The sequence below is a fragment of the Podarcis raffonei genome, chromosome 4, assembly GCF_027172205.1.
Source record: "Podarcis raffonei isolate rPodRaf1 chromosome 4, rPodRaf1.pri, whole genome shotgun sequence".
Lineage (NCBI taxonomy): Eukaryota > Metazoa > Chordata > Lepidosauria > Squamata > Lacertidae > Podarcis > Podarcis raffonei.
In genome coordinates this window covers 54,823,449-54,847,327 of record NC_070605.1, presented here as the reverse complement: position 1 = coordinate 54,847,327, position 23,879 = coordinate 54,823,449, and the positions used below count along the sequence as shown (strand labels likewise).

Below are 23,879 nucleotides of genomic sequence, written 5' to 3'. Positions count from 1 at the left end.
CACTGCCTCCCGCAGTTTGGTCAAACTCATGCTGGTAGCTTCGAGAACACTATCCAACCATCTCATCCTCTGTCGTCCCCTTCTCCTTGTGCCCTCCATCTTTCCCAACATCAGGGACTTTTCCAGGGAGTCTTCTCTTCTCATGAGGTGGCCAAAGTATTGGAGCCTCAGCTTCAGGATCTGTCCTTCCAGTGAGCACTCAGGGCTGATTTCTTTCAGAATGGATAGGTTTGATCTTCTTGCAGTCTATGGGACTCTCAAGAGTCTCCTCCAGCACCATAATTCAACAGTATCAATTCTTCGGCGATTAGTAGTAGAAGAAGAGGCATTTGGATTTGATATCCCGCCTTTCACTCCCCTTCAGGAGTCTCAAAGTGGCTAACAATCTCCTTTCCCTTCCTCCCCCACAACAAGCACTCTGTGAGGTGAGTGGGGCTGAGAGACTTCAGAGAAGTGTGACTGGCCCAAGGTCACCCAGCAGCTGCATGTGGAGGAGCGAAGACGCGAACCCGGTTCCCCAGATTACGTGACTACCGCTCTTAACCATTACACCACACTGGCTCAATCTTCTTTATGGTCCAGTGAGAGCTGGACCAAAGCTATGGGAAAACCATAGCTTTAACTATACGGACCTTTGTCGGCAAGGTGATGTCTCTGCTTTTTAAGATGCTGTCTAGGTTTGTCATCACTTTTCTCCCAAGAAGCAGGCCTCTTTTAATTTTGGGACTGCTGTCAGCATCTGCAGTGATCATGGAGCCCAGCAGTAGGGTCAAAGCCAGTCACAGGCCCAGTCAGCCCCTGGCTGTGTGTAAGAAAGAAGGGCAGGTGGAGCTGCCAAATTAGTCTAGAAAAGGAGGCTTACCAAAACGAACAAAACATGCTCCTGCATTTCATTGCTTGGGAAGTGGAATCTGCAGCTAAATGTTGCCATATGGACTATTCCACTTCAGGATTCTAGTCCCCACCTCCATTTGTCAGCATTATGTCCACTTAAGTTCCCATTGGGCTATTTTCTCCACTGAGCCCCCTACCCCAGCCCACTTTTGCAAATCTTATGTTTTCCCCAAGCTAACTGCTACTTATTTCTTGTGTGTGGATGGTACTGTTTTGGCAAGTACTTGGAGAAGTGATTCCTATCATACTGTGTATGATGATAGGTCAACTTCTCAAGATTCAAAATTAAAATTGATTATTCAAAAAATAATGCCTAAGTATTATTGGTTTTTAAAAAATCATTGCAGTCTATTGGCACTGAGTGGGAGAAGAAGGTACAGCGCTGCTGGTGAAATTATTCCCACAGGTAGTATTTCCATTGTCACCGAGATGGCTCTGTATAATATGGCATTCATACGATCATTTATATGTAGAAAACAATTTCCCCCATCACTTGTATAATTTTTAAAAACAAAACAATACAGGATAAGTGCATCTCTCCCCTCTCTGCTTTATGCAGACCCCTTAAAATAAACCAACAAAACCAGAGGTAAACATGGTCAAGCCTTTTATTTTTAAATATGTGCTTTATCATCAAACATATGAAAATTGCATGCATGTATATTGTTTAGAAGACATTTTTATTAATCAAAAACAAAGATCCATGAATATTAGTTTCAGTTTAATTTGTACGGGTGTTAAGAGATCCTTTAACAGAGAAAATACTCAACTTTTATTTTCTAACAATTATACAATGTATAATGATTCTTCGTGTTTTCCTGATCTTGGAGGATATGTCCCATCATGCTAACAGTGGAGTGAATTATTTCTAGGGGTTTAAGAGTGCAAATTGGTTCTCTTTATACAGCCCACGTGCACCCTCCCCACAACAGCAGCCCAAATTAAATTTGCTAAGCCATCATGTCCATTTTACTGATTTCATGCATTCATATTTGCAGCAAAGGCTGTAATGCCTTGATTTCTGTATTAAATAAAACAGCCTTACACAAGAGAGAAAATCATGTATACACATTTTAAAATTCAAAAAGCAAATGGTTTTCACACATTGTGAAACAAAAATAATTCAAAATAGCTGGAAAATACATATTAAGCCAAGTCAGCTTCCCAAATCTGGGGAAGAGCAAATGTAGCAAAAAGATGCTCACAAACTGCCACATGCACACACCAAACCAAAATAGTTATTTGCACAGGCGCTTAACAGACAATATGATGCATTTATGAAACACTTTCTTCCCTTGCATGGGAGCCTGCCATGACTGTTACAGCAGATCCCAGCGGAAGAGCCCATGTCTGCATTTGCATTATTACTGCTAGTAATCAAGTTAGTAGTAACGATGCAAATGCATTATTCAGTGTACGCTGAACAACTACCACTTCTGCACTTTCTTTTCACTAACATACTGGCCGTGAGGCCCATCAGCACCAGGGGGTAAAAGGGCCAAATACACTGGAGTCTCAGCTCCCTCATCAGGAGATTTTGGGGCTCTGGGACCTGCCATGTCAGTCCTGACCCAGCCAGGGCAACAGGCATTCAGAAGAATACCATCACCTTTCCTCGTCTCATTCAGCTGCCTTGCCTGAATTCTGGACAGAACCGTTAATCCGGTTTTGGATATGCCATAAGCTGTACTTGGCCAACCCTCCTTCTCATGCACTCCTTTCTTGGTGTCTTCTACAAATTTTTCCATGAGTTTCACTAGTTCCTCTTCAGTGATTGTGTCACTCCGAAACTTCTGCTGCAAGTCTTGGCTGCATTGGGACAATGCTGAAGCCCCGCACATGCTAGATACGTTCACCACTCTGCCTATTAAAAGGGAAAATGTTAAGGAGAAGAAACTAGCCTTGGTTAAGCTTGTTGCCTCCACCCCACCACATGTTGAGTTCAATAGGCCTTGATCCCAGGTAAGTGTGCATAGGGTTCCAGTCTAAATCTTAATGTATTTTCCCCTGAAGTCACTGTGGAGCACTTACCATTAGGTTTCATCAGTGGTAGCAATTCTCTGCAAATATCCCTCGTTGCAAAAAAGTTTGTTCGCAGTGTGACTTCCGCTTGTATAGCAAATGGAGTTGTATCTGCAACTTTTGCCAGATGGCAGGGAGAAAGCAAACAAAAATCAGAATGGACATTATGAAAATATAAACTTTGTAAAAACCTGCTTTTGTTCTTTCATTAGCTTAGAGTTATTCTGAATATTCATTAGAAAAGTTTCTTTTTAAAGGACCAGATTAAACATCAATAAAACAAATAAATAGTTTATAAGAAAAAATACTATATCCAGATGATATGGCACACCATTACAATTAAAGTATTAGAAGGGGTCCACCCAAAAGCCAGCCTCTGCCCTTGATACGGCATCAGCCTCCTTCTTCCAGCACAGAGCTTTCCAATCAACCCACTGGAAGTACCACTGACAGGATTCCCACAGCTGATGTCCCACAAAAAGCCTCACTAGTGATGGGGCTGAGTCGGACCAAGATCCAGTGCCTCTCCCATCACTATATGACACTGGACGTGATTCCTATGCCAGTTTAGACTTTTCCCCTGCTCCCCTCAACTCCTATCCCAGCCTGCATGAGCAGAAGCACTGTGGGTATGGCTATGCTGCTCCACCACACTCTGCGGCTGGCAATTAGAAATGCTCTGTCTATTACTCTGGACAATTCTTCCTAGCAACCTGTTCATAGCGCAGGTAACCAGGCAATTAAAGTACCAGAAAGTGACACACATCCACTCACAAAGAGAGAAAATGACAAAGGCTGGAGCCTGAAGGAGAGTTAACCTGCAGCCAGACTGCATGATTGCAGCCAAAGACTATAAATGTATTTTACCTTTGAAAGCAATCCCTGCATTGTTGACCAGCACATTTAATCCTCCATACTTCTCCTTCAAGAAATCACGGAGGGTTTGAATACTCTGCAGATCAGTGATGTCCAGCTGGTGGAACTGTGGCTTCAGCCCTTCTTCTTGAAGCTTGGCCACTGCCTCCTTGCCCCGTTGGATGTCCCGAGCTGTCAGGTAAACATCCCCAGTGAACTTCTTGCATAGAGCCCGCACGATGGCCAGCCCAATGCCTTTGTTGGATCCAGTCACCACAGCTACTGGAGTACTAGACATTCTCCCTGCCAAGGAAATTGCAAAGTAACTCAAAAGGAACATTAATATCAAAAAGAATGAGATGGTTAATTTAGTCACTGCTAAAAAAGATGATTCTATCAAACCTTTTGCAACGATAGCATTGAATTTATTTTAATGTTGTGTGATTTTGGTTCTATAAATTTGTAAGCTGCTTGAAAAGCTAAAAAATAATAAACTGGTACACCACTTTGGAACCTATGCAGAGCCCCAAGTTGCAATCTTATAACACCTACCTAGATCTAAGTCTTACTGAACTGAGCGGGCCTTGCTTCTGAGTAGACTGGCACAGGACTCTGCTTCAAGAAAACTGCATTGGGCTCCTTGTTTGCATTGTAAGCCATGGCACCAGTTATGAGCCAAAGCACAGTTTAGCCATGGCACTGACATAAGATCTTTATTGATCAAATACCCTGTGTCATGAGTTAACATTAAACCCACCTACACTTCAAATTAGTGGTTTCCAAAGTGGGCTGTACCTATGGGGGGGGGTGCAAAGAGGCAAGTGGGTGGCAGGGGTGGCACTGGAGATGCAAACGACTATCACACTGGCATCACTGCATCTTCATCCACTTTGTTGAATTAATTAAACTAGTTTGGATTAGATTTTCAATTAATATGCTATTTATTTTTACTGGTTTGAGTTTTACTGTGTTATCTTCCTCAGTGGGTCGTGCAAACCGCTCTTCTGAAAAAATGCTTTTCACAGCGTAGGGCAGTGCGCATTAAGGATGTGTTTATACAACCAAGAGAGCAGTGGCCCCCAAAAGTTTGGGAAGCACCGCTTTAGATCCCCATAACCTTGCAACGGGGTAACCTAAGCGTGAACAGGGAGGCGAAACGAAGGGGGAAGAAAAAGACCTTTCAGTTACAAATCCAGTCGCGCAATGCAGGAGGGGAAGCCGAAAGCACGAAGCTGGCAACATGCTTTCTAGTGTTATCACTTTGTACCCATTCTGGTCAAAAGCACATCTCTATGCGGTGTAACTCGAAACATAGAACAGATAGCTGACTACAAAGAAAGAAGGTTCAGGGTCAATAATAATAATAACAACAATTTATTATTTATACCCCGCCCATCTGGCTGGACTTCCCCAAGGGAACTTCTCGCGTTACTGTACAGCTACAAGCCACTCCCTACCGTGACGCTGCACCCTAGAGCAGCCAAAAAAATTAAATAAAAATGAACAAGGGCAGTTCTGCAAAATCCTCCCTGGAACAGAGCATAATCGTGTGGCTGCAACCTTCCCAGTAGCCACACCCCGCATATAACCGACGCACTCGCTGAATGCATTAGGATCCAGAGGCGCCAACACCACCCAGCGACAAATAAATTCCTTAGTGTCGCTGCGCGGCTACAGGTTAGGAAAACAAGAGTTATAATGTAGGATTAGCGCGAAAGACCTTTGCGGAAACCAGGCTGCTGCAAAGCTGCTCGACTTCCAACTTAAAGAGCTGCGCCTGTTCTAAGCGGGGATCCCCAGAACAGACGACGCAGCTGCTGGGGTGAAGGAGGAAAGCGTGCGTCTTTTTAGTCTCCGCCCAATGGGAAGCGGCGCTCGTGCGACCCTTTCTCTCGAATCGCCAGGGGATTGGCCGACAGGCGGCGGCCGTGGAAGGACAAGGCCCGCCTCTTCCGGCCCCTTGCAGCCTGGGGAAGCATCCCGCGCGAGTTTGGGGGCGGTGGCAGCCGAAGGGAGAAGCGCGGCGACCGCTAAGGGGCGCGTGGGGGTGCGGGGAGCTCGGTGAGTGGAGATGCCGGTGCGCTGAGATCCCGCGCAGCTTGTTCCTTAGGGAGGCAGCAAATCCCAATGCAGACGTCTCTGCAGACGTCCGGGTGGCTGCGTCGCTCTGTGTTGCAGCCTTGGCCATGTGCTGTTTCTACATAGGCGGGAGCTCTGTTGCATGCAGTGCTTTTTTTCCTGGGAGCACGCAGGGGTAAACATTTTGTGAATCTTTCTACTTTTGTCCATATACTGTATTTATTTCCCCCGATTTGAACTATAAAATGGTGATTCTCTTGAGTCAAAATGAGAGTACCTAAACTTTTTTCTTAATAGAAAAAAGCACTGTTATATAATATATAGGATTGGTCTTCGTGTGTTTATGATCGTCGTGAAATGAGGGAACAGTAAATGAGGATTTGCTTCTGCTTCTTTGTAACCCCCCCTCCCATATTTATGGATTCCCCCACCAATAATGGTTAGCAACTTAAGAGTCCTCAGACGAAGGCTGTCTCTAGTTCTCCTTTCTACAGTGGCCTGTCAGTTGCCCCCTTTCAATCCTACAAGCAGGGGTTGAAGGCCAAAACCCTGTCCTGCTTTTGACCCCCAGCAGCTGGTATTTGGTGGCAAGAGCTAGCCATCCTGCTGAATAGTCTCATTTTATATGTTCAGAAATTAGTTTTGGAAATACAATTATGGTTGGAAACGCTTAATATTTTTGCCAACAGTAAACCCACATGCAGCGCAGCTGTCACCAAATATGTGATGAACTAAAGGTAAAGGAACCCCTGACCATTAGGTCCAGTCGTGGCCGACTCTGGGGTTGCGGCGCTCATCTCGCTTTATTGGCCGAGGGAGCCGGCGTACAGCTTCCGGGTCATGTGGTTGGCAGGAGCTGGGACCGAACAACGGGAGCTCACCCCGTCGCGGGGATTTGAACCGCCGACTTTCTGATCGGCAAGTCCTAGGCTCTGTGGTTTAACCACAGCACCACCCGCGTCCCTTATGTGATGAACTACTCTGCAGTATATCTTAACTTGGAGCAGATTTTTAGAGAACAACTTAATACAGTATGGAACTTTTAAGTCCACTCTGATAGATCTCAGTGCATGCTTTACACCAGGTGCGGTCAAACTTGGCCCTCCAGATGTTTTGGGATTACAACTCTCATCATCCCTAGCTAACAGGACCAATGGTCAGGGATGAAGGGAACTGTAGTCCCAAAACATCTGGAGGGCCATGTTTGGCCATGCCTGCTTTACACGGTCTGTGTTTGTTGGCTGTTTTCTGTTTTCCCTCCCCACCCATCCCCTCAAAACCTCTCCCTCCCTCAATAGTTGTGGGGTTTTGGGGGTTTTTTTGTATTTCTTCAAACCTTGTGGGGTCACCAAAGCCTACCAATGCCTCCCTCATGACTCTGTTTTGGCAATATGAAGATAGGCAACCAGCAATAGTCGGCTATTATTGGTCTCTTCCAAAATGAGTTAGTTCAGTGGATGCAAGAGGATGAGATTTTTGTTCCCTGTTTCTTTGCACATTTGATGTTTTTCGTGTTAAGCCATCTATGAGTGTGTTGGCCATGAACGTTTCTTCCCAACATTATCATGGGGCAAAACATTTTTGTATCTATAGCAACTGAAAAAAACTACTGTAAGAAATGCATTTTGTTTCCATGCAGAGTTTGATGTACAGAATCTGAAGGCCTTTGAGTAACATGAAGAAGAGTAAAGGTCGAACATGTCGAAAGAGGCGAAGAAAACAATCAAGAAGTTTGTCTTTATGTGGTGGTAATGTGTTTTTGTTTATTTGTTTGTTTCAAAGCCTTTTATTATTAAGGCACCCTCAAACCTCGGAAAGCTAAACAAAGTCTAAAAGTAAAGGTTACAAAGTTACCTAAAGTCCTATCTTAACACATGCTGGGCCAATGAATGCTTTGAGATGTAGCATTCCAGCATTTAGTCTAGGTAAAGGTAAAGGGACCCCTGACTATTAGGTTCAGTCGTGACCGACTCTGGGGTCTCGCTTTATTGGCCAAGGGAGCCGGCATACAGCTTCCGGGTCATGTGGCCAGCATGACTAAGACGCTTCTGGCGAACCAGAGCAGCACACGGAAATGCCGTTTACCTTCCCGCTGGAGCGGTACCTATTTATCTGCTTGCACTTTGACGTGCTTTCAAACTGCTAGGTTGGCAGGAGCTGGGACAGAGCAACAGGGGCTCACCCCGTCATGGGGATTCGAACCACCAACCTTCTGATTGGTAAGTCCTAGGCTCTGTGGTTTAACCCACAGCGCCACCCGCTGTGGCCTTCCCCAATGGAAGAAGTTTAACCTAAGCCAATACAACTTAATACAAAACATTTGGAGGGCAAATGCTTGGGGAAAGCCGATCTACATTCTTACAAACCAGGGTGTCATATTATTACTGAAATTTTTTATCAGTGACATGGGAAAACAACACTAGCTTAGGAGTGGGGTGTGGGGGAATAGTTAATTTAGTATTGCAACTGGGGTTAATGTTCATAAAAGCCATTGAGCCAACATAGTGTAACAACATGCTCCTGTACATGTTTTCTGAGCAGCGAGCCTCACTGTGTTCAGCTGGATGTACTCCGATGTCTGGTGTGCTAAGGATTGCAGCCTAAGTTATTAGTGAACCTCAATGCACATTGTATAGTGCAGATAGGAAGATGGAATTCCTATCCCCTATTTTTTCCTGTGTATAGGGTAACATTGATACAATAGGTTTATCAGGGAGGAGCGTAGTCCTGCTACTGTACTGCCAAGTTATTCTGTTTATTCCGCTAAGCCAAAGTACTTTCATGGCATCCATTTCCCCCCCAGTGTTGTGATTTTCAGGTATAGTAGTTACGTTGCCGTGAAAACCATCTTTTGGTGAATTGTCACTAATGAAAGAATGCCATAGCCCGATAATTTCTGTGTAATGATTTCAGTAAATCTTAGCCACAAACACGCATATGTGCTGCTAAAGAAATGGCTGAAAGAAAGAGGCTATGAAGATAATAAATTACGGCCAGCACAATTTTCAGGTAATGATATAATACTTTTCTGACAAACTGCAGCTGTATTTGAGTGTTCTGTTTGTGTTTGAAACTACAGGTGATCCGGGGAGAGCTCCGGGGCAAAAGTTTGAAGGCAGGAGCTTCCATGCCCTATTTATAACTCTGATGAAGCATTCCATGAGTTTTTTGCTTTCTAAAAGTCTTCTGTGTTCTCCCCCCTCCTTCTGCCTTGTTTCCTTGAGGCCTGAGCAGTCTATTTAGATATGCAGTATGCATGTGTATGAAATTGTTTTATACATGCTTTTCTTGTAATGTCAATTTGCTTTGAGTTGCTTCACAAGTCAAATAATGAAATAATTAATACTGCATATCTCTGGGGAACCTAGTGGTAGTGAAGATACAAACCACTTCTAAATTCTTGCCCCCGATCCTGTTTCTTTTCTTGGACCACCAGTTAACAACCATTTGCAGCTTTCTGGAGAGCCCAGGCGCCAATTTCATTGCAGCTTTCTCTCTCTTGTCTTTTAGAGACTGGAAGAGGATTGATGACCACAAAAGCTCTTCAGGTTTGTATTCCAAAGAAGGGGCTGGTGCACAACTTCTGGGGCAGATTGAAAATATGAGATCCCTCCCTCTACCCCCTCCATGGTATCCTTGTGTATAGTACAGTGGTACCTCGGGTTACATATGCTTCAGGTTACAGACTCCGCTAATCCAGAAATAGTACCTCGGGTTAAGAACTTTGCTTCAGGACGAGAACAGAAATCGTGTAGCAGTGGGAGGCCCCATTAGCTAAAGTGGTACCTCAGTTTAAGAACAGTTTCAGGTTAAGAATGGACCTCTGGAACGAATTAAGTACTTAACCCGAGGTACCACTGTATTAACAACTGTCTTAAAGCTGCCTTTGCACTAGACTATACTGGATTCACAGAATCAGATTCTGAAGTGGGGGGGGGGGTAAACAGAACAACCATTTAAAAAACAATTATTTCTGAGCTTTGTAGATTGGTGTTTCTTAACATAATTTTTGTTGTGTAAAGTTATTGTGAATGATTTTGCTCCGCCAGGTGGTAAAAGCTGGTATTTACCACTTCCTCTGAAATAATTGGCATAGTAGGTGGTCAACTCCTAGTAGTGAATTTGCTAGAAATACTCAGTGTGTGAAATTAACAAAAATGAGGTAATCTTGTAATGGTTTGACCACAATAAAAATCAGAATAGAAGTTTCGACCTTCAAGTCATACATTCATGGCTAAATATAACTTGTAAAGAACTGTAGAAAGGTGCTGACAACCAATTAAAAACTGTATGGTTCATCTGGTTTTTACTCAACTATTAATCAGAACAGAAATATATTTCTTTGTTGCCAATGCTACTAATCTTTCAACACTCCGTTGAGTAATATAGTCTGTATCTAAAGTGCTTGTCTTGTTTCAAGTGATAACTTTCAGTCTGGGGGGGGGGGGAAGCCTCTTTGAAGTTAATGCTCTTTGTTAAGGTGCAGACAGGCCATACTATTTTTTTCTTGGATTCATCAGTGCAATATTTTTTCTTGACCCAGTAGTGCTAATTATGTGTGCATTTTGACATTTCTTACTGCGAATTGTATTTGGGAGTATGTTCATTCTGATTTCTTTTTAAAAAATCATAGGCAGAAGAGCTGATTATTTCATTGCCTGAAAAATGCTTGCTCACCACTGATACTGTCCTTAGCAGCAATCTTGGAGAATACATCATAAAGTAAGTTTACAATCCCTTAATACAATTTTGAATTCTGTCTATCAAGAATTCCCATCTCTCCCTTGAATCTGCTCTTAGCATTCCTCACTCTGTACTTTTTCTTATCAGAATCATTTCCATCGCTTTCAGCATAGCCATGCAGATAGAGAAGTTATTTGATGCTATATATTTGAAGACACATATAAGAAAAGAACAGTGAAATAAAGTATGTCCACAGGAAATTCAAATATTTAGGCCAGAACCCCAAATGCACTCAACATGGGAATATACTCTAGCCAGTAAATAAGACTTTTGAAGAAACATGCATAGGATTGTATTGCACAAAACAATTTTATAATGATAACTAATAAGGAAAAACAAGCAAGGGAAAGGTAATGGAAATTAAAAATAAAATTAACCTTTCCCTGCTTCTTTTTCTCTAGAATTATTGATCAGCATATATGCTAAACTTTCAAAACAATAAAAACTAATAGAAGCAGAAGAAAAGTATTTTACTTCAGAACAAAAACTGGTTGCAGCCTCACACACGCTTACTTTGGAGTGTAAGCTCTATTGGACGCAGTGGGACATACTTCTGAGTAGCCATGGGCAGGGATGTGCTGCAAATTTCCTTGCCCTTATAGTCTACTTAGAAACAAACCCCATTGATTTCAGTAGGACTTGCACTCAGGTAGTGGTTATAGAATTGAAACCTAAGCTGCAAGCAGATGAACAAGACTGAAGTGATTAAAAATCATTGACTCCAATAGGGTTTTATTTGGTTTCTATCTCTTTATTTATGCTCTTGCAAAATATTTGCAGGACATTATGAAAATATCTCTGTGGTGTACAAAAAACTGAAGCAACAACAGACGACTTAAACAAAACATTACAAAAATACAGTTGGATAGAAAAATGTTATTTGAAAACAAAGGTGCTAATAGATAAAAATCAAGAATATCGGTTCATTTTCCTTCTGGCACTTCCTCCCTCTCAGGCTCCGGGTTCTCACCCATGGTTCAGACAAACACTTGGCTCACCCACAAAGGTTTCACAATGAGAAGAGTTCCTGGAAGCCAGAGACATCACCCTTGTCTCTCACTCTATGCTTGCTTTTTATGGGCAGGCCCAAGGTGGATGGTACTTCCTCAGGCTGCCCACAGCCATGTCCCATTCAGTCGCACACTCCACACCCAATTCCAGGTACAGTGGTACCTCTACTTAGGAACACAATCTGTTTTGGGGTGCCGTTCGCACCCTGAAAAGCCCATAAGTAGAGTGCTGCTACTGCACGTGTGCGAAGCATGCACATCTCTTCTACGCACGTGCACGGCGAACCCAGAAGTAAACACTTGTGGGTTTGCTGCATTTGTAACCTGAAAAGCTGCAACATGAAGCAAACGTAACACGAGGTATGACTGTACAGCAGGTTTGCTGAGTTTCCTAGGGGGTCCAGAGGATGTGAAAAGCCCCCCTCCCCAGCTCTTTCTTCACCCTCTGTCCTCTCCTCTTCAGCTGCTTACATAATATTTCCCTTGAATAAATGAAATATGAAATATTTATACAGCATAAAGCATCTGAGTATTTTTACAGCAAGCCCAGCTAATTCCCAGCCAAACCCTTTCTAAAATCTACCACACCCTAAGCCCTATTTAAGACCTGACAATTAAACTTTCCGTCTTTTAACTCTCCACCGCCTCCTGAGTGGTTGACACTCTGCGCAGCCACGACTGGCTTCTGGGTGTCCGTGAGGATGACCCCAAGGCCCATCCATCACACACGGACAAACTAGATCCTCTGGTTAATTTGCTTACTCTGGAGTGGGAGTAGTCAATGTAGTGCCCTCTAGATGCCGTGGACTACATCTCCCATTATCCCTGATCTTTGAGGCCATCCTGGCTGGGGTATTTGATAGTCACAAAGTCTGCAACATCTGGAAGGTGCCATTTTGGCTGCCCCTACTCTGTGCTGCGTCCATAGCATTTAATGGGCGATGGTGACATAAGCTACGTGAGCAGCTTTCTGTGTCATTTAAAGCTATAGGAATGTAGTAAGGAGTGTTTGTGGTTCTCATGTTTTCTTCTACCTTTAGATGGAGACCCCCCATTTCTCCTTTGGCAGCACTGTGTACATTTTTAATAGCAGAAAAGTGTGCTTGCAAGGAGGAATCTCTGTGGAAGCCATACCTGGATCTCCTACCTGAAACATATACCTGCCCTGTTTATTTGGAGCAAGAAACAGTGAACCTTTTCCCTGAGCCCTTAAGAAGAAAAGCCCTTGAGCAAAGAAGATGGGTCCAGGAGCTGTTTGTTTCGTCCCAGCCATTTTTCTTCTCCTTACAGCCTCTGTTTTCTGAAGACGTAGCATCTGTCTTTAACTATAGTGCCTTTCGTTGGGCTTGGTGCACCGTTAATACCAGGACAGTGTATATGAAACATTCTCAGGGGGACTGTTTTTCTAGGGAGTCAAATACATACGCCTTGGCTCCTTACTTGGATCTGCTAAATCACAATCCAGCTGTTCAGGTAAGGTAATTGAAGGCAGGTTTCTAGAATATGGGGGTGGGAGATTGGCATGAACAATAGGAACTGAACTGTGCAGTGCGAACGGTTCCAGCCAGCCATGCCTTCTTTCAAGGTACCCTTCTTGCATTACTCCTCCCTGTGTTCCGCACTAAAAAAATCCACTTTTAATACTTTCCCAAATTAATCCGTGTGTTCTGCCAGAACCCAGGTAAAAGGCAAAAGGGGCCACCTGTCATTCTGCTGACTATAGTACTTTAATTGTCGGAAGGCTCATTGTGTTTAATGTTCTGCTTTGACTATGAAGTAGATCAACCTTCCCCAACCTGGTGCACTCCACTTGTTTCGAGCTATAATTCCAATCTGCCCCAGGCCCCCTTGACCATTGCTCGGGGGTGATAGAAGTTGTGTTCTGCACCAGCTGCAGCCCCCAGACCAACCCCAAGGACACATGGAGCACAAACCGACTGTGAGGTTTCAAATGCATGGACAACTGTGGTCGGGCTAACCTGACCCAGTAACGGCTGCAGCTGTCTTGTCGATAGAAGTTAGTAAGAAAGGCATTCCTAGCCATTGAGGATGTCTGTGCATCCAGCTGGATCTAGGAGCACCCCAAACACTGCACCTGCTCCTTCGGGGAATGCACAACCAGGGCAGACAACTTACCAACTCCCTGTACCCTCCTTGGACACACATGTTGTGTGTTAGCATTGGCAAAAATACACCTTTGCATGAACAGCTGCTTATCCTCAAAATGGTGTGTGTATTGGGCTGGTGGTGGTTGTGATTGTATGGAGTTCCTATGCAGAAGTTCACACATAGCTGTAGACATCCACGTTCAATGCATGGGCCAGGAGCTGCGGTCCTAATTCCCTTGCACCACACAGGGACACTCCATGTGAGTAAGATGTGAAGGCGCCGTTGGCGGCACACAATCAAGAGATGGACACCAAACATTCAACATTTCCTCCAGCACTGGCATTTAAATTTGCCGTTTCCACACGCTCCTATTTTCTGTTGTCCTTGGTGTTGGGAAGAAGAGTGGTTCACAAATAGCTTGAAACTTTTTAGGCTTGGTCTGTTCTCATGAATTTTCTTTTCAGATAAAACTGCCTTGTTCTCTCCTCCCTCCTCCTCCTCCTCCAAGGTGAAGGCTGCATTTAATGAGAAGACAAAGTGTTATGAAATAAGAACACTTTCAGGCTGTCAAAAATACAAAGAAGTATTTATTTGTTATGGCCCACATGATAATCAGCGCCTGCTTCTCGAATACGGTTTTGTTGCGAACTCTAATCCACACAGCAGTGTGCATGTTGGGACAGGTAAATTTGAGATTTGATCTTGACATTGATGGGTGATGCAGTTTTACTGGAGGCTTAGGACAGGGCCAACCTGCCACTCAGTGGGCGGAGCTTATAATTCCACTACCATTTTTTAAGGGTTCCAGCTACCACTTGCAGCTAGCTCTGCATTGTAGCTGCCTGACTTCAGTTCATCTTGCAAGTCTTGGGCAGGGCTGCCTTTGAAAAGCAACCAGGGCAATGCATTGTGTAGTAAAATAATGATAAGACCACAGTGAGGTTGTCCTTTACTTGTAACTATCACATCTTCCCAAAGTATCACATCTTCCCAAAGCCTGCCCACCTCTGGCTTATAACTCTAGGAATGATGGGGGTCAGAGTTAGAAACTCGGACATAAAAGTTAGGTGCCAAATGGCTCCTTAAACCAAGGTTAGTCGCCAAAATGGAATGCCAAGTTGCCATTTTTGGGCCAGATGGCTCAAAAGTCATATTTTTCAATACAACTTTTTTGTTCCTGAAATTCATTCTGATTGTGCCAGTGAAATATAACAGAATTACACAGGATGTGTTGCTAGTGTGTGAAAACAGATCCAAGGATCCCCAGGCATGCACCTCCAGATGGTGCCCAGCCATCTTCCTGGTGCCCAACCATCTTCAATTGGTCGCAAGTGGCCAATAGCCAGGTGCAAAATGTGCCAGGCGAATTTTGATTGCTGAAGGGGATGCCATCATCCATTGCTGTTGAGAGCTGACACTATCCTGGTAAACACATTATCCTAGCACTCTGCTGTTAGTGCTAATGGTCATCTTGGCTTAGCTATGGAATTGGTTGAGAAAACTCAGCTTTCTACCACTCGGCATCTGTTTGTCCTTTAAATTTTAGTTGCTGGTTTTTACACTCTGTTTAATAATATGGTATTTGTGTGCAGTGTGCTCTTTGCGGTCAGCTATTATATTTTGCAGCTAATGTTGTTGCTTCAACTTGGATTGTAAATCAATTAAATAATAACAACCCCCCCACACTCTGGTTAGGGCTGGCAGGGAAAATCTAAGCCATAGGCAGATTCCCCACCTTTTTATTGTGCTTTTAAATAGCCAGCTTGTTTTTGGTTTTCCTTTTTCCTTGGTTTTTCTTTTCTAGGGTTTTGCCTTTTGTTTTGTTTTTTTCATTTCCAACTCTCCACATCTAGGCTGGAGCCACTTGTTTTATGTAGGCTTTTTTTGGTGGGGGGAGGCGAGCGTACTCAGACACTTAATTTTATTGTGCATGCTTGTTTTTAAAGTGTAGATTGTATCTTCAGCTGATAAATTTTATTTATGTCTACTTGTGTTTAAAGTTTGATTTTATCAGTATTTTCTTTAACGTTGCTTTATGCAAATCTCTTTGAAGTTTTTCTGATATATATATATAAATATATAAATAATGTGTTTGTGTTGGGAAGGCTTTTAGTCTCAGAGACAAGGCAACTTAAAGTACACCTGCCAAACCCTCCACAAAATGATCATATTCTATTCCATCAAAATACATTCATTTTAAACAAGCATATACACACACACAATTTCCTTCTCCCTCCCACTGATCACATCCACAGCATACATTAAATGGCTCTTTATAATAGTCATGGATTTCTCAAAATAATCCTGGGAACTGTAGTTTGCTTGCCACAGAAATACACTGTCCGGCACCTTTAACAAACTACAGTTCCCAGGATTCTTTGTAGGAATGTCCTGATGGTTAAAGTGACTTGTAAGAGTGCTTTAAATGTATGGTGTAGACATGACCATTCTTGGGGAAAGGAAAACCTGCTTTTCCTCCTCTAGTCGAGCAACCACAGCACGTGTGTGTTTCTAGATTCCCCCTCCGCCAGTGAAGTCAGTCAATCATGCTAAAATTATGTGAGCACCCAGCCACAAGTGAGAGCGAATGTGTTCTTGGCTTTGTTTCCTAAAATATTTTCAGCAGAAATGCTAATAGTTAAAAGTGCTAGAAACACACAAAAGGCTTCTTTGTTACCGTAACTCTTGTAACTTGTTTGCTTTAAACTTTTTCCTTCAGAAACCTTACTCAAATATATCCTTCCAGAAGATAAGCAGAGGCATATGAAACTTTCCATTTTACAAGAAAACAACCTTTTAGAGTTAAGTACGCATATGCATCTGGGGACGCAATAGCCTCCCTCCTGTGATTTTAGTTTATAACTTCAGGTCAATAAAGAAGATAGGTTAGGATGTTTTGATCAGTGGGTGCCTCCCATGGTTAAACCTTAGACAAAAAGTGGATAAAATATAATCAAGTAAAAAAATCCTTTTATAAATTGTACTAATATTAATAAATGTGTGTGTCATATACAGTACAGTGGTACCTCGGGTTACATACGCTTCAGGTTACATACACTTCAGGTTACAGACTCCGCTAACCCAGAAATAGTGCTTCAGGTTAAGAACTTTGCTTCAGGATGAGAACAGAAATCGTGCTCTGGCGGCGCGGCGGCAGCAGGAAGCCCCATTAGCTAAAGTGGTGCTTCAGGTTAAGAACAGTTTCAGGTTAAGAACGGACCTCTGGAACGAATTAAGTACTTAACTCGAGGTACCACTGTATGTATGCAGTATGTACTACATATTTTGGAAAGTTGTCTGTTCACTCTGGACATACCATAATCATATTTTGCATGAGGATAAGGAGCAGGTTTTCCTCCAAGTTAGGGTACAATTGGATGCTGCTATTTTGAATCGAGAGGCTGGACTGAACTTTTCAAAACTGCACTAAGTTTTTATTATTGCTTAGAATTCCCAAGTGGTGCTGGGTACGAGGCTGCTATTATAAAATATGTTGGATATAGATTCTTTTAAAAATGATTTGTTATTTTCGCCTCTAGTAATCTGACGTTTGACTGGGATGGGCCATCTTGGAGACTTCTTACGGCTCTCAAGCTGCTATGTCTGGAAGCAGACCAATTGTAAGTAGCAAATGTTTGCTGAAAATGGCCGCTAATGCAAAAGTTGCATTTCTTGAATGCCATTGTTGGACTTTGTTTAGCTGTCTGATGGCTGGATCAGAAGCAAAATACCTAAAATGTGTTTACATTTATTGACTGTAGTACTTCCTGGAAGAAAGTGTTGCTTGGTGATGTAATTTCAAAGAGGAATGAAAAGAAGAGTTTGGATCTCACAACAAAAATATGTATGTCATTGACAGAGGAGACCCAGCATGCCCTTCAGAAGGTATCTGTTTGAATGAATTAGCCTGCTGTAACACAAGGGCTGGAGGTGAAACTCACATGGGGAAGAAAACCCCTTTCCTACTTGCATTTAAGAGCAATAGGATCCCCAAAAGACCGAAAATCCCACACACTGATTTCTGTCATACCAGCTTAACACTCAGAAATGAAGATGGTTCAATTTGTATAGAAAACAATATTATAGAATTATTTTAATTAAAGTTCATATATAAATATGTATGTAATTTAGCGCTATGTGTGCTTCTATAATCCTAAGCACTTTGAGAGATTTTTGTAGTAAGTGATAAAGAAATGCAAATAATAATAATGAAGTTGCATGGGGCCTTCTTCTTGGCAATGTAGATGTTCCTCCTCATTGATGCAAGAAATCCATCTGCTCGTACACTTCCAGCAAGGGAGAGCCCACCATACCTCTAGCTAATGGATTTCCATCAAGAATGTTATTCTAAATCTATGATCTGTAACTTGGCTATTATAGTTTTCAATGGACAATTGCATAATTGTGCAGGAGCCATGAATATTGGTTCTCTGCACTCCATCACAAATAGGTGGGGAAACTTAAACTGTGCCTCTCTGTCCAATAGGATTTTATTAATGATCTTTTTACCTTTTCACTTTTCAGATTTCTCTGTTAAAAAGTGATCGCCATCATCTTGCAAGCCAGCTAACTTTGGTTGAGGCGTTGCGTACAGAAGACCTAAAGATCTTGCAAATGTCAGCGGAGATTCTTCAGCATTTACATTCCACCACAATCTGACCTCCTTGGAACAGAGTTGCATCACAGAATAGAATACCTGGTGTGCAGTGGACCATATAACACCAGTCCTAAAGGATCTGTACTGGCTCCCAGTATGTTTCTGAGCACAATTCAAAGTGTTGGTGCTGACCATTAAAACCATAAACAGCCTTGACCCTGTATACCTGAAGGAGCATATCCACCCACATTGTTCAGCCTGGACATAGAGATCGAGCTCTGAGGGCCTTCTGGCGGTTCCCTTACTGCAAGAAGTGAGGTTACAGGGAACCAGGCAGAGGGCCTTCTCGGTAGTGGCACCTGCTCTGTGGAACGCCCTCCCATCAGATGTCAAGGAGATAAATAACACTGCAACTCTTAGAAGACATCTGAAGGCAGCCCTGTATCAGGAGGTTTTTTAATGTTTGATATTTTATTATGTTTTTATATGTGTTGAAAGCTGCCCGGAGTGACTGGGGCAACTCAGCCAGATGGACTGGGTATAAATAATAAATTATTTATTTATTGGCAAAAGCCACCAGCTTGCTTATTTATTTATTTACTTAAATTATAAAACTTAGTATCCCCCATTTTCTTTGCAAAGCAGACACAAGGCGGCTTGCAACAATTTGAGTAGAACAGTACCACAGTAAAATCATTGAAAAGCCACTGAAGGGAGCTTAATAAAATAGAAGAGAGATTGGGGGAGGGGGAAAATACAAACCCATAAGAGTTTGGGGTGGGGGTGGGGAGGAAAAAGACAGTTTTAAAAGTGGACAATAGGGTAGGGGTCAGCTGCACCTGCCTGTGGGGAGACCATGATAAAAAGAGGCCTTTTTATCCCCACCAGCCAAACCTCCATCAGAAGCAAGACAGCAAGAAGGGACTTGGAAGATGAGCAAAACTCCTGAATTCGTGTGGGAGGGTGAATTTCAGAATTTGTGTTAGGATCCCCATGAACAAGGTTGAATTGTTAGTTTTGAGAGCAAGGCATCATTAACAATATGGCAATTTTCCTTTTACGCAGTCTGTGTGTTGACTGTGTCTGAGGAATTCATCAGAGCTGCTTAGTAACCTGACTTTTCTCCATCTGTTTATAAGGCTTAACAACCTGCCCCCCCCAAGCAAAGACAGATTTTACTCTTTTTAGCATTATTTATCCTGGAAGAGATCATGAAGCAGCTAGCACATTGCATAGCTAAGTATTTTTCTGGTACTTAGCATTTTTTTCGCAACTACATATTTTTTAAATGCCAAGAGGACTGACACGTTGTGCGACGCTGTTACGTTTCACTTTAGCGCATTATTAAAATTTAACAGCGAAACAATTGTGTTAGCTATAATAAAGTTACAGGAAAGAGTATATACCTTCTACCCTGAGTATATACCTTCTACAATGGAAGGCACCGTGTTTTATTCCCCCTGCTGGTTATTACTAGTCAGGTACTCATGAAGAAAGGGGGAGGGTGGTGATGTCAGAAGCTCCCTTGATATCATTTTACAGCTATCATTAGAATGGTTTTTAGTTTCCCAGCTTCAGCTATAAAATGTGGGAATCATTCATCTTGCGTTAGTGCTTTTAGACCTGTCTATTCAGGAAAAGATAAGATAGTATCAACTTTCAAACTCTGTTAATTAAAGCTTTTAAGTACATTATGAATGAAATGTCAAAAGATGACACTCACTAAGGGGAAAAGATCAGTAAGTGATGTCTTTAAGGATTCACTGTTCTTAGAAGTGAAATATTCCTTAGAAATATGAAGCCACGTTAGAAGAAAGGGACTTTTTTTTACAGCATGAATTATATGAAGCAATTTGCAGCATGGTGCATCTATGAGTGTAGATGGAGACGATAAACGGGGAGAATGGAAGAAAAGGTTAGCCCTGCTGCAAAGTGAAACATGCCTAGCTTGCTTTAATTGCAAACTAAACGCAGGCTGGACTTGTTACAGGGACTGTAAACATAGGCTGTGCTTCACATCCACCTGGGGCTATTTTTGCTTTTGTGCTAATAGCCCACACAAATTCCTAGCATTTTATGGTTGAAATGTGCAGCCAGGAGAACCTTAAAGATAGTTTGATAAGCATAAAAGCAGTTTAAATGTATGTTGTGGGCTGAATTTTATTGTCACAGCATGAATTTAATCCTTGTCCTTATTTGTTGCTTAAGGGTGCTGGCCATATTGGAATTCTGAAAGGCATGCTGTAGGTGGGGTGGGTGGGTGATGTTGGTGGTTCGGAGAGATGAATGCAAAAGTCAGCTGAAACAATTAAGCTGTGAAGTTGTTTGTCTAGACTCTACTTAAAGTTGGACTGTGTGGCTGAAGAAACAAGACAGGATCAGAACAGAGGCTGAATGATTCCAGGCAAAAGTCTAATACAGCAGGAGACAGTGCTCTGCTATCTGCTCGGCTGACATTGGGTCAATGCAAGTCTGTCTCTGACCAGAATGTAGAATGAATCTTCCTTTGTAGGGCAAAGAAACCTGCCCCTTGCCAATGGCCCAGGGTCTGGGGCCTTTTAATGATGTTGTTTCTTGCCAGCGGGACTAATTAGGCTTGCCGGGATCCCCCCCCCCAACCCTGCTCACTTGCCTCTCACCTGATGCCGTATGTGGGGCAGGTACAGCTGTGGCTGCAGAGGAACAGTTGGGAATCTTACACTGTGCATCCACTTGTCCCTCTGTAAGCAGAACTTGCAGTCTGCACCTTCTAAATTTGGCCCCAAATACAACTCCTGCTGGGATTGAGCTGAGAGTGGTTTATCCCCTCACACAAGCGTTGCTTTTGACAGGGAAAGTAGAACAAGGTTAATTTAAAGGGCTAGAATGGAGGAATCGGCAGAGCACTTGGAGTGCATTTCCTTTGAGACATATGACAACAGCTGAGTGACCGCCTACCTGTGAAAAATGGCCCCCTCACCCCCAGGGGAGTCTTTACCATATGCACCACCGGGGTACAAAGATCTGCCCAGCGCCCCCAAGTCTGACAAGTGCCGCTGTTGTGAATGACAAGCACCGCCACTGGCATGGTGCGTCTTTGGTAAATGACCACACAAAGTCAAAAGTCCTTTAGTGAAACAGTAGGTATACATTTCAGTAATACCTAGGTATATATGTATTTTGTTTTTCTAGCTTGATCAAAATTATTTATTATTTCATAACAGGTAGATAGTTAAGAGCTTAGGCGGCTTCAGCGGCGGGCGCCTGGTGTCCCCCAGAATTTGGCACCCAGGTGCCCTGCACCCCTGGCTAAAGACGGCTCTGCTCAGACCGCTTGAGGGTGGGTCTGTTCTGGATCTGGCCTAGTAGGTTGGGGATACTGACTAAAGGCCTTTGGATGAAGCTTGTTACTGATTCCAGTATATGGTGAAAAATGTAAATGAAATACCTTGAGGTGTTTTATATTTTTTGCTTGTATATATACACAGAGTCATCACGACAGTGGGACTCTTAAATCTCAAGGTCATGGGTTCGAGCCCCATGTTGGGCAAAAGATTCCTACATTGCAAGTGGTTGGAGTAGATGACCCTCGTGGTGCCTTCCAACTCTACCATTCTATGATTCTAAAGTTCAGCCACAGTGACCCCGGTTTTCAGCAAATTGCTGTCCCAGCCTCAGCGCTGCTGCTGAAGATTATGCATAGCATCTTATGTTGCAAAAGCACTGCAAAAGTGAATAAGCATCTTGCCCATTGAATGTGCAGAAGAAACTATTACTAATAGCTTGGTTTTGTTTGTTAGCTACTATGTCAGTAATATTTTTAATACGGTTAAATCATGGTGTCATCTTCCTCACAAGCCATAAGAAACAAACCTTTTTAAAAGGTGTAATTGCAAGACATGTCGACCTTCACCTAGGTCACATGCACACCAAACACTCCAAAATTCTGTTCACCCATCACAGAGCTACAATTTTCAGCACCTTTAACACACTGCAGTTCCCAGCATTTGGGGGGGGGGAGTAATGTACTTTAGACATGCCTTGCTTGCAAAGGAAGCAATGTGCTAAACTCAAGACAAATGCAGAAGGCGTTGGCAAGATAATTTTTGAGAAACCACTGCTGTTTACATAGCAGTGCACTAGAGGGCACATGTATACTGCAGTGGAAGCTACCCTTTACTGAAAGTTTATTATTATTTTTTAAAAAGAACAATGCTTGAAAATATATTTGTTCTTTCACTAGTGAAGTTCTTCACTGACTTTTGCCATTCAAGAAAAAGTAAGGCAAAAGTGTATTTCTGAAACCTCTTCAAAGAGAATTGTTTGCCCATTTTAATAAGCGTACAGCATATTAAGTCCCCCCAAAGTAGACAGCACTAGGGGTTGGTCAGGTCAGATTGGATTTATTTATATGGGCTCATTGTAAAATAACTGGAGTAACAGACCCCAGACAACATGGAATGTTAAACATCACATGAAGCTTAACACAGACAAGACATACAAAATGTTACATATATCTGAAGCTCACTGTGAGATGATCTGAGCTCTCAACTTTATGACCAACCTTTAAAAGGCTGCCCTTCTGGTTATCTACTTATCCTCCCCCTTCAAATGAATTCTGCCATAATGCCCATCAGTCTACCAGGCAACTGCTTTAAAAGCGGGAGGTTCAAATCCTTCCTAACGGCATTATTTAATATTTGCAATAAAGCACAACATGATAGTGATTTCTGATAGCTTTCACCACAGGGGCCTGCACTTCCTTCCAGTGGAGTCCAGTTAAATTGACCATTAATGGTCTTGGCAGGGAATTGCAGCATGCAACCGTAATAGATCTTTGAGGTTTTGGAAGAGTGAGAAAGTTTAAGTGCCTGTTCACTGGACAACATTTCCAGTTACCCAAATACACTGGGTTAAGTTTTGATAGACGAGCCTTCCAGCTCTTAAAAATCTAAGTCCTAAATTTTGTTGCTTGATACACACTTGTCCCAAACCCCTGGCCTACCTGGCGGCAAGTCAGCATGTCAAGTCTCCAGTCCAGGGTCAATCCACGTGTCCCATATCCCACAGAGATCCTGGCATATCCAACTGTCCATCAACCAGGGCAGTTGAGCAGACACAGCCCCTCAGCTCTGCTTCCCTTGAATACTTTGCATGCTGATTGCAGATATTTGATGATGCCTGTATATAAAGACTTTTATTTACAAACAAGTAAATTTGCTGCTTCCAACCTGTAATCAGTAATTTTCAAATACTTTACCAACCTGGAAACCTTTTACACATTGACTTATTGAGGAAGTTATTTTGTATGTGACTGCTGAGAGAAGTGAGTTCACTCAAGATGTTGCTATATAGCATGCACACAAAACTCCACTGTTGCCTTCAGGTTGGAAGCAGCAAGTAAGTTATCTCAGGGAAGCATGTCTCCCATCACTGATCTTCCCATTGAGAACATGTTGATAACCTTTGAAAACCAATAACCCATTGATCTTGTATACCCAGTTAGTTATAATACTGACCTTCACAAGAACATATTGCTGTGGATTTCCACAAGTGCCTCATACAAGGGATGTGTGGTGTGTGGTTTTGCA

The 23,879-nt window shown here is 42.7% G+C and overlaps 2 protein-coding genes across 5 annotated transcripts; one reads left to right on the top strand and one right to left on the bottom strand.

The window, feature by feature from the left end:
• Positions 1 to 1,484: 1,484 nt before the first annotated feature.
• On the bottom strand, positions 1,485 to 5,531 carry LOC128413008 (carbonyl reductase [NADPH] 1-like). The gene is made up of 4 exons (XM_053386681.1): positions 5,492 to 5,531; positions 3,784 to 4,074; positions 2,926 to 3,033; positions 1,485 to 2,758 (listed from the first exon to the last, which is right to left on the bottom strand). Exons 2-4 carry the CDS (start codon positions 4,067 to 4,069, stop codon positions 2,322 to 2,324), a joined length of 831 nt encoding a protein of 276 aa, XP_053242656.1. The 5' UTR covers positions 4,070 to 4,074; positions 5,492 to 5,531; the 3' UTR covers positions 1,485 to 2,321.
• SETD4 (SET domain containing 4) lies at positions 5,414 to 18,881 on the top strand. Of its 4 annotated transcripts, none has more exons than XM_053386678.1 (11): positions 5,414 to 5,448; positions 7,490 to 7,598; positions 8,764 to 8,859; positions 9,361 to 9,398; positions 10,484 to 10,572; positions 12,644 to 13,076; positions 14,221 to 14,395; positions 16,432 to 16,513; positions 17,252 to 17,332; positions 17,474 to 17,597; positions 18,237 to 18,881. In XM_053386678.1, the coding sequence occupies exons 2-11, from the start codon at positions 7,526 to 7,528 to the stop codon at positions 18,369 to 18,371; spliced, it is 1,326 nt and encodes a 441-aa protein (XP_053242653.1). In that variant the 5' UTR covers positions 5,414 to 5,448; positions 7,490 to 7,525; the 3' UTR covers positions 18,372 to 18,881. The 4 variants fall into 4 exon arrangements, 3 of the variants coding, with proteins under 3 accessions (XP_053242653.1, XP_053242650.1, XP_053242652.1); XM_053386675.1 differs by lacking the exon at positions 5,414 to 5,448 and adding an exon at positions 5,546 to 5,832; XM_053386677.1 differs by lacking the exon at positions 5,414 to 5,448 and adding an exon at positions 5,840 to 6,025.
• Positions 18,882 to 23,879: the final 4,998 nt, after the last annotated feature.

Excerpts from the sequence above, each read along its gene's own strand:
- LOC128413008 (XM_053386681.1), bottom strand. The coding sequence starts at position 4,069 with ATGTCTAGTACTCCAGTAGCTGTGGTGACTGGATCCAACAAAGGCATT. Across the intron at positions 3,034-3,783 it reads TGCAGGGATTGCTTTCAAAG|TTGCAGATACAACTCCATTT; the intron begins GTAAAATACATT and ends ATCTGGCAAAAG. Across the intron at positions 2,759-2,925 it reads ACCACTGATGAAACCTAATG|GCAGAGTGGTGAACGTATCT; the intron begins GTAAGTGCTCCA and ends CCCTTTTAATAG.
- SETD4 (XM_053386678.1), top strand. The coding sequence starts at position 7,526 with ATGAAGAAGAGTAAAGGTCGAACATGTCGAAAGAGGCGAAGAAAACAA. Across the intron at positions 7,599-8,763 it reads AAGTTTGTCTTTATGTGGTG|TAAATCTTAGCCACAAACAC; the intron begins GTAATGTGTTTT and ends TAATGATTTCAG. Across the intron at positions 8,860-9,360 it reads ACGGCCAGCACAATTTTCAG|AGACTGGAAGAGGATTGATG; the intron begins GTAATGATATAA and ends CTTGTCTTTTAG.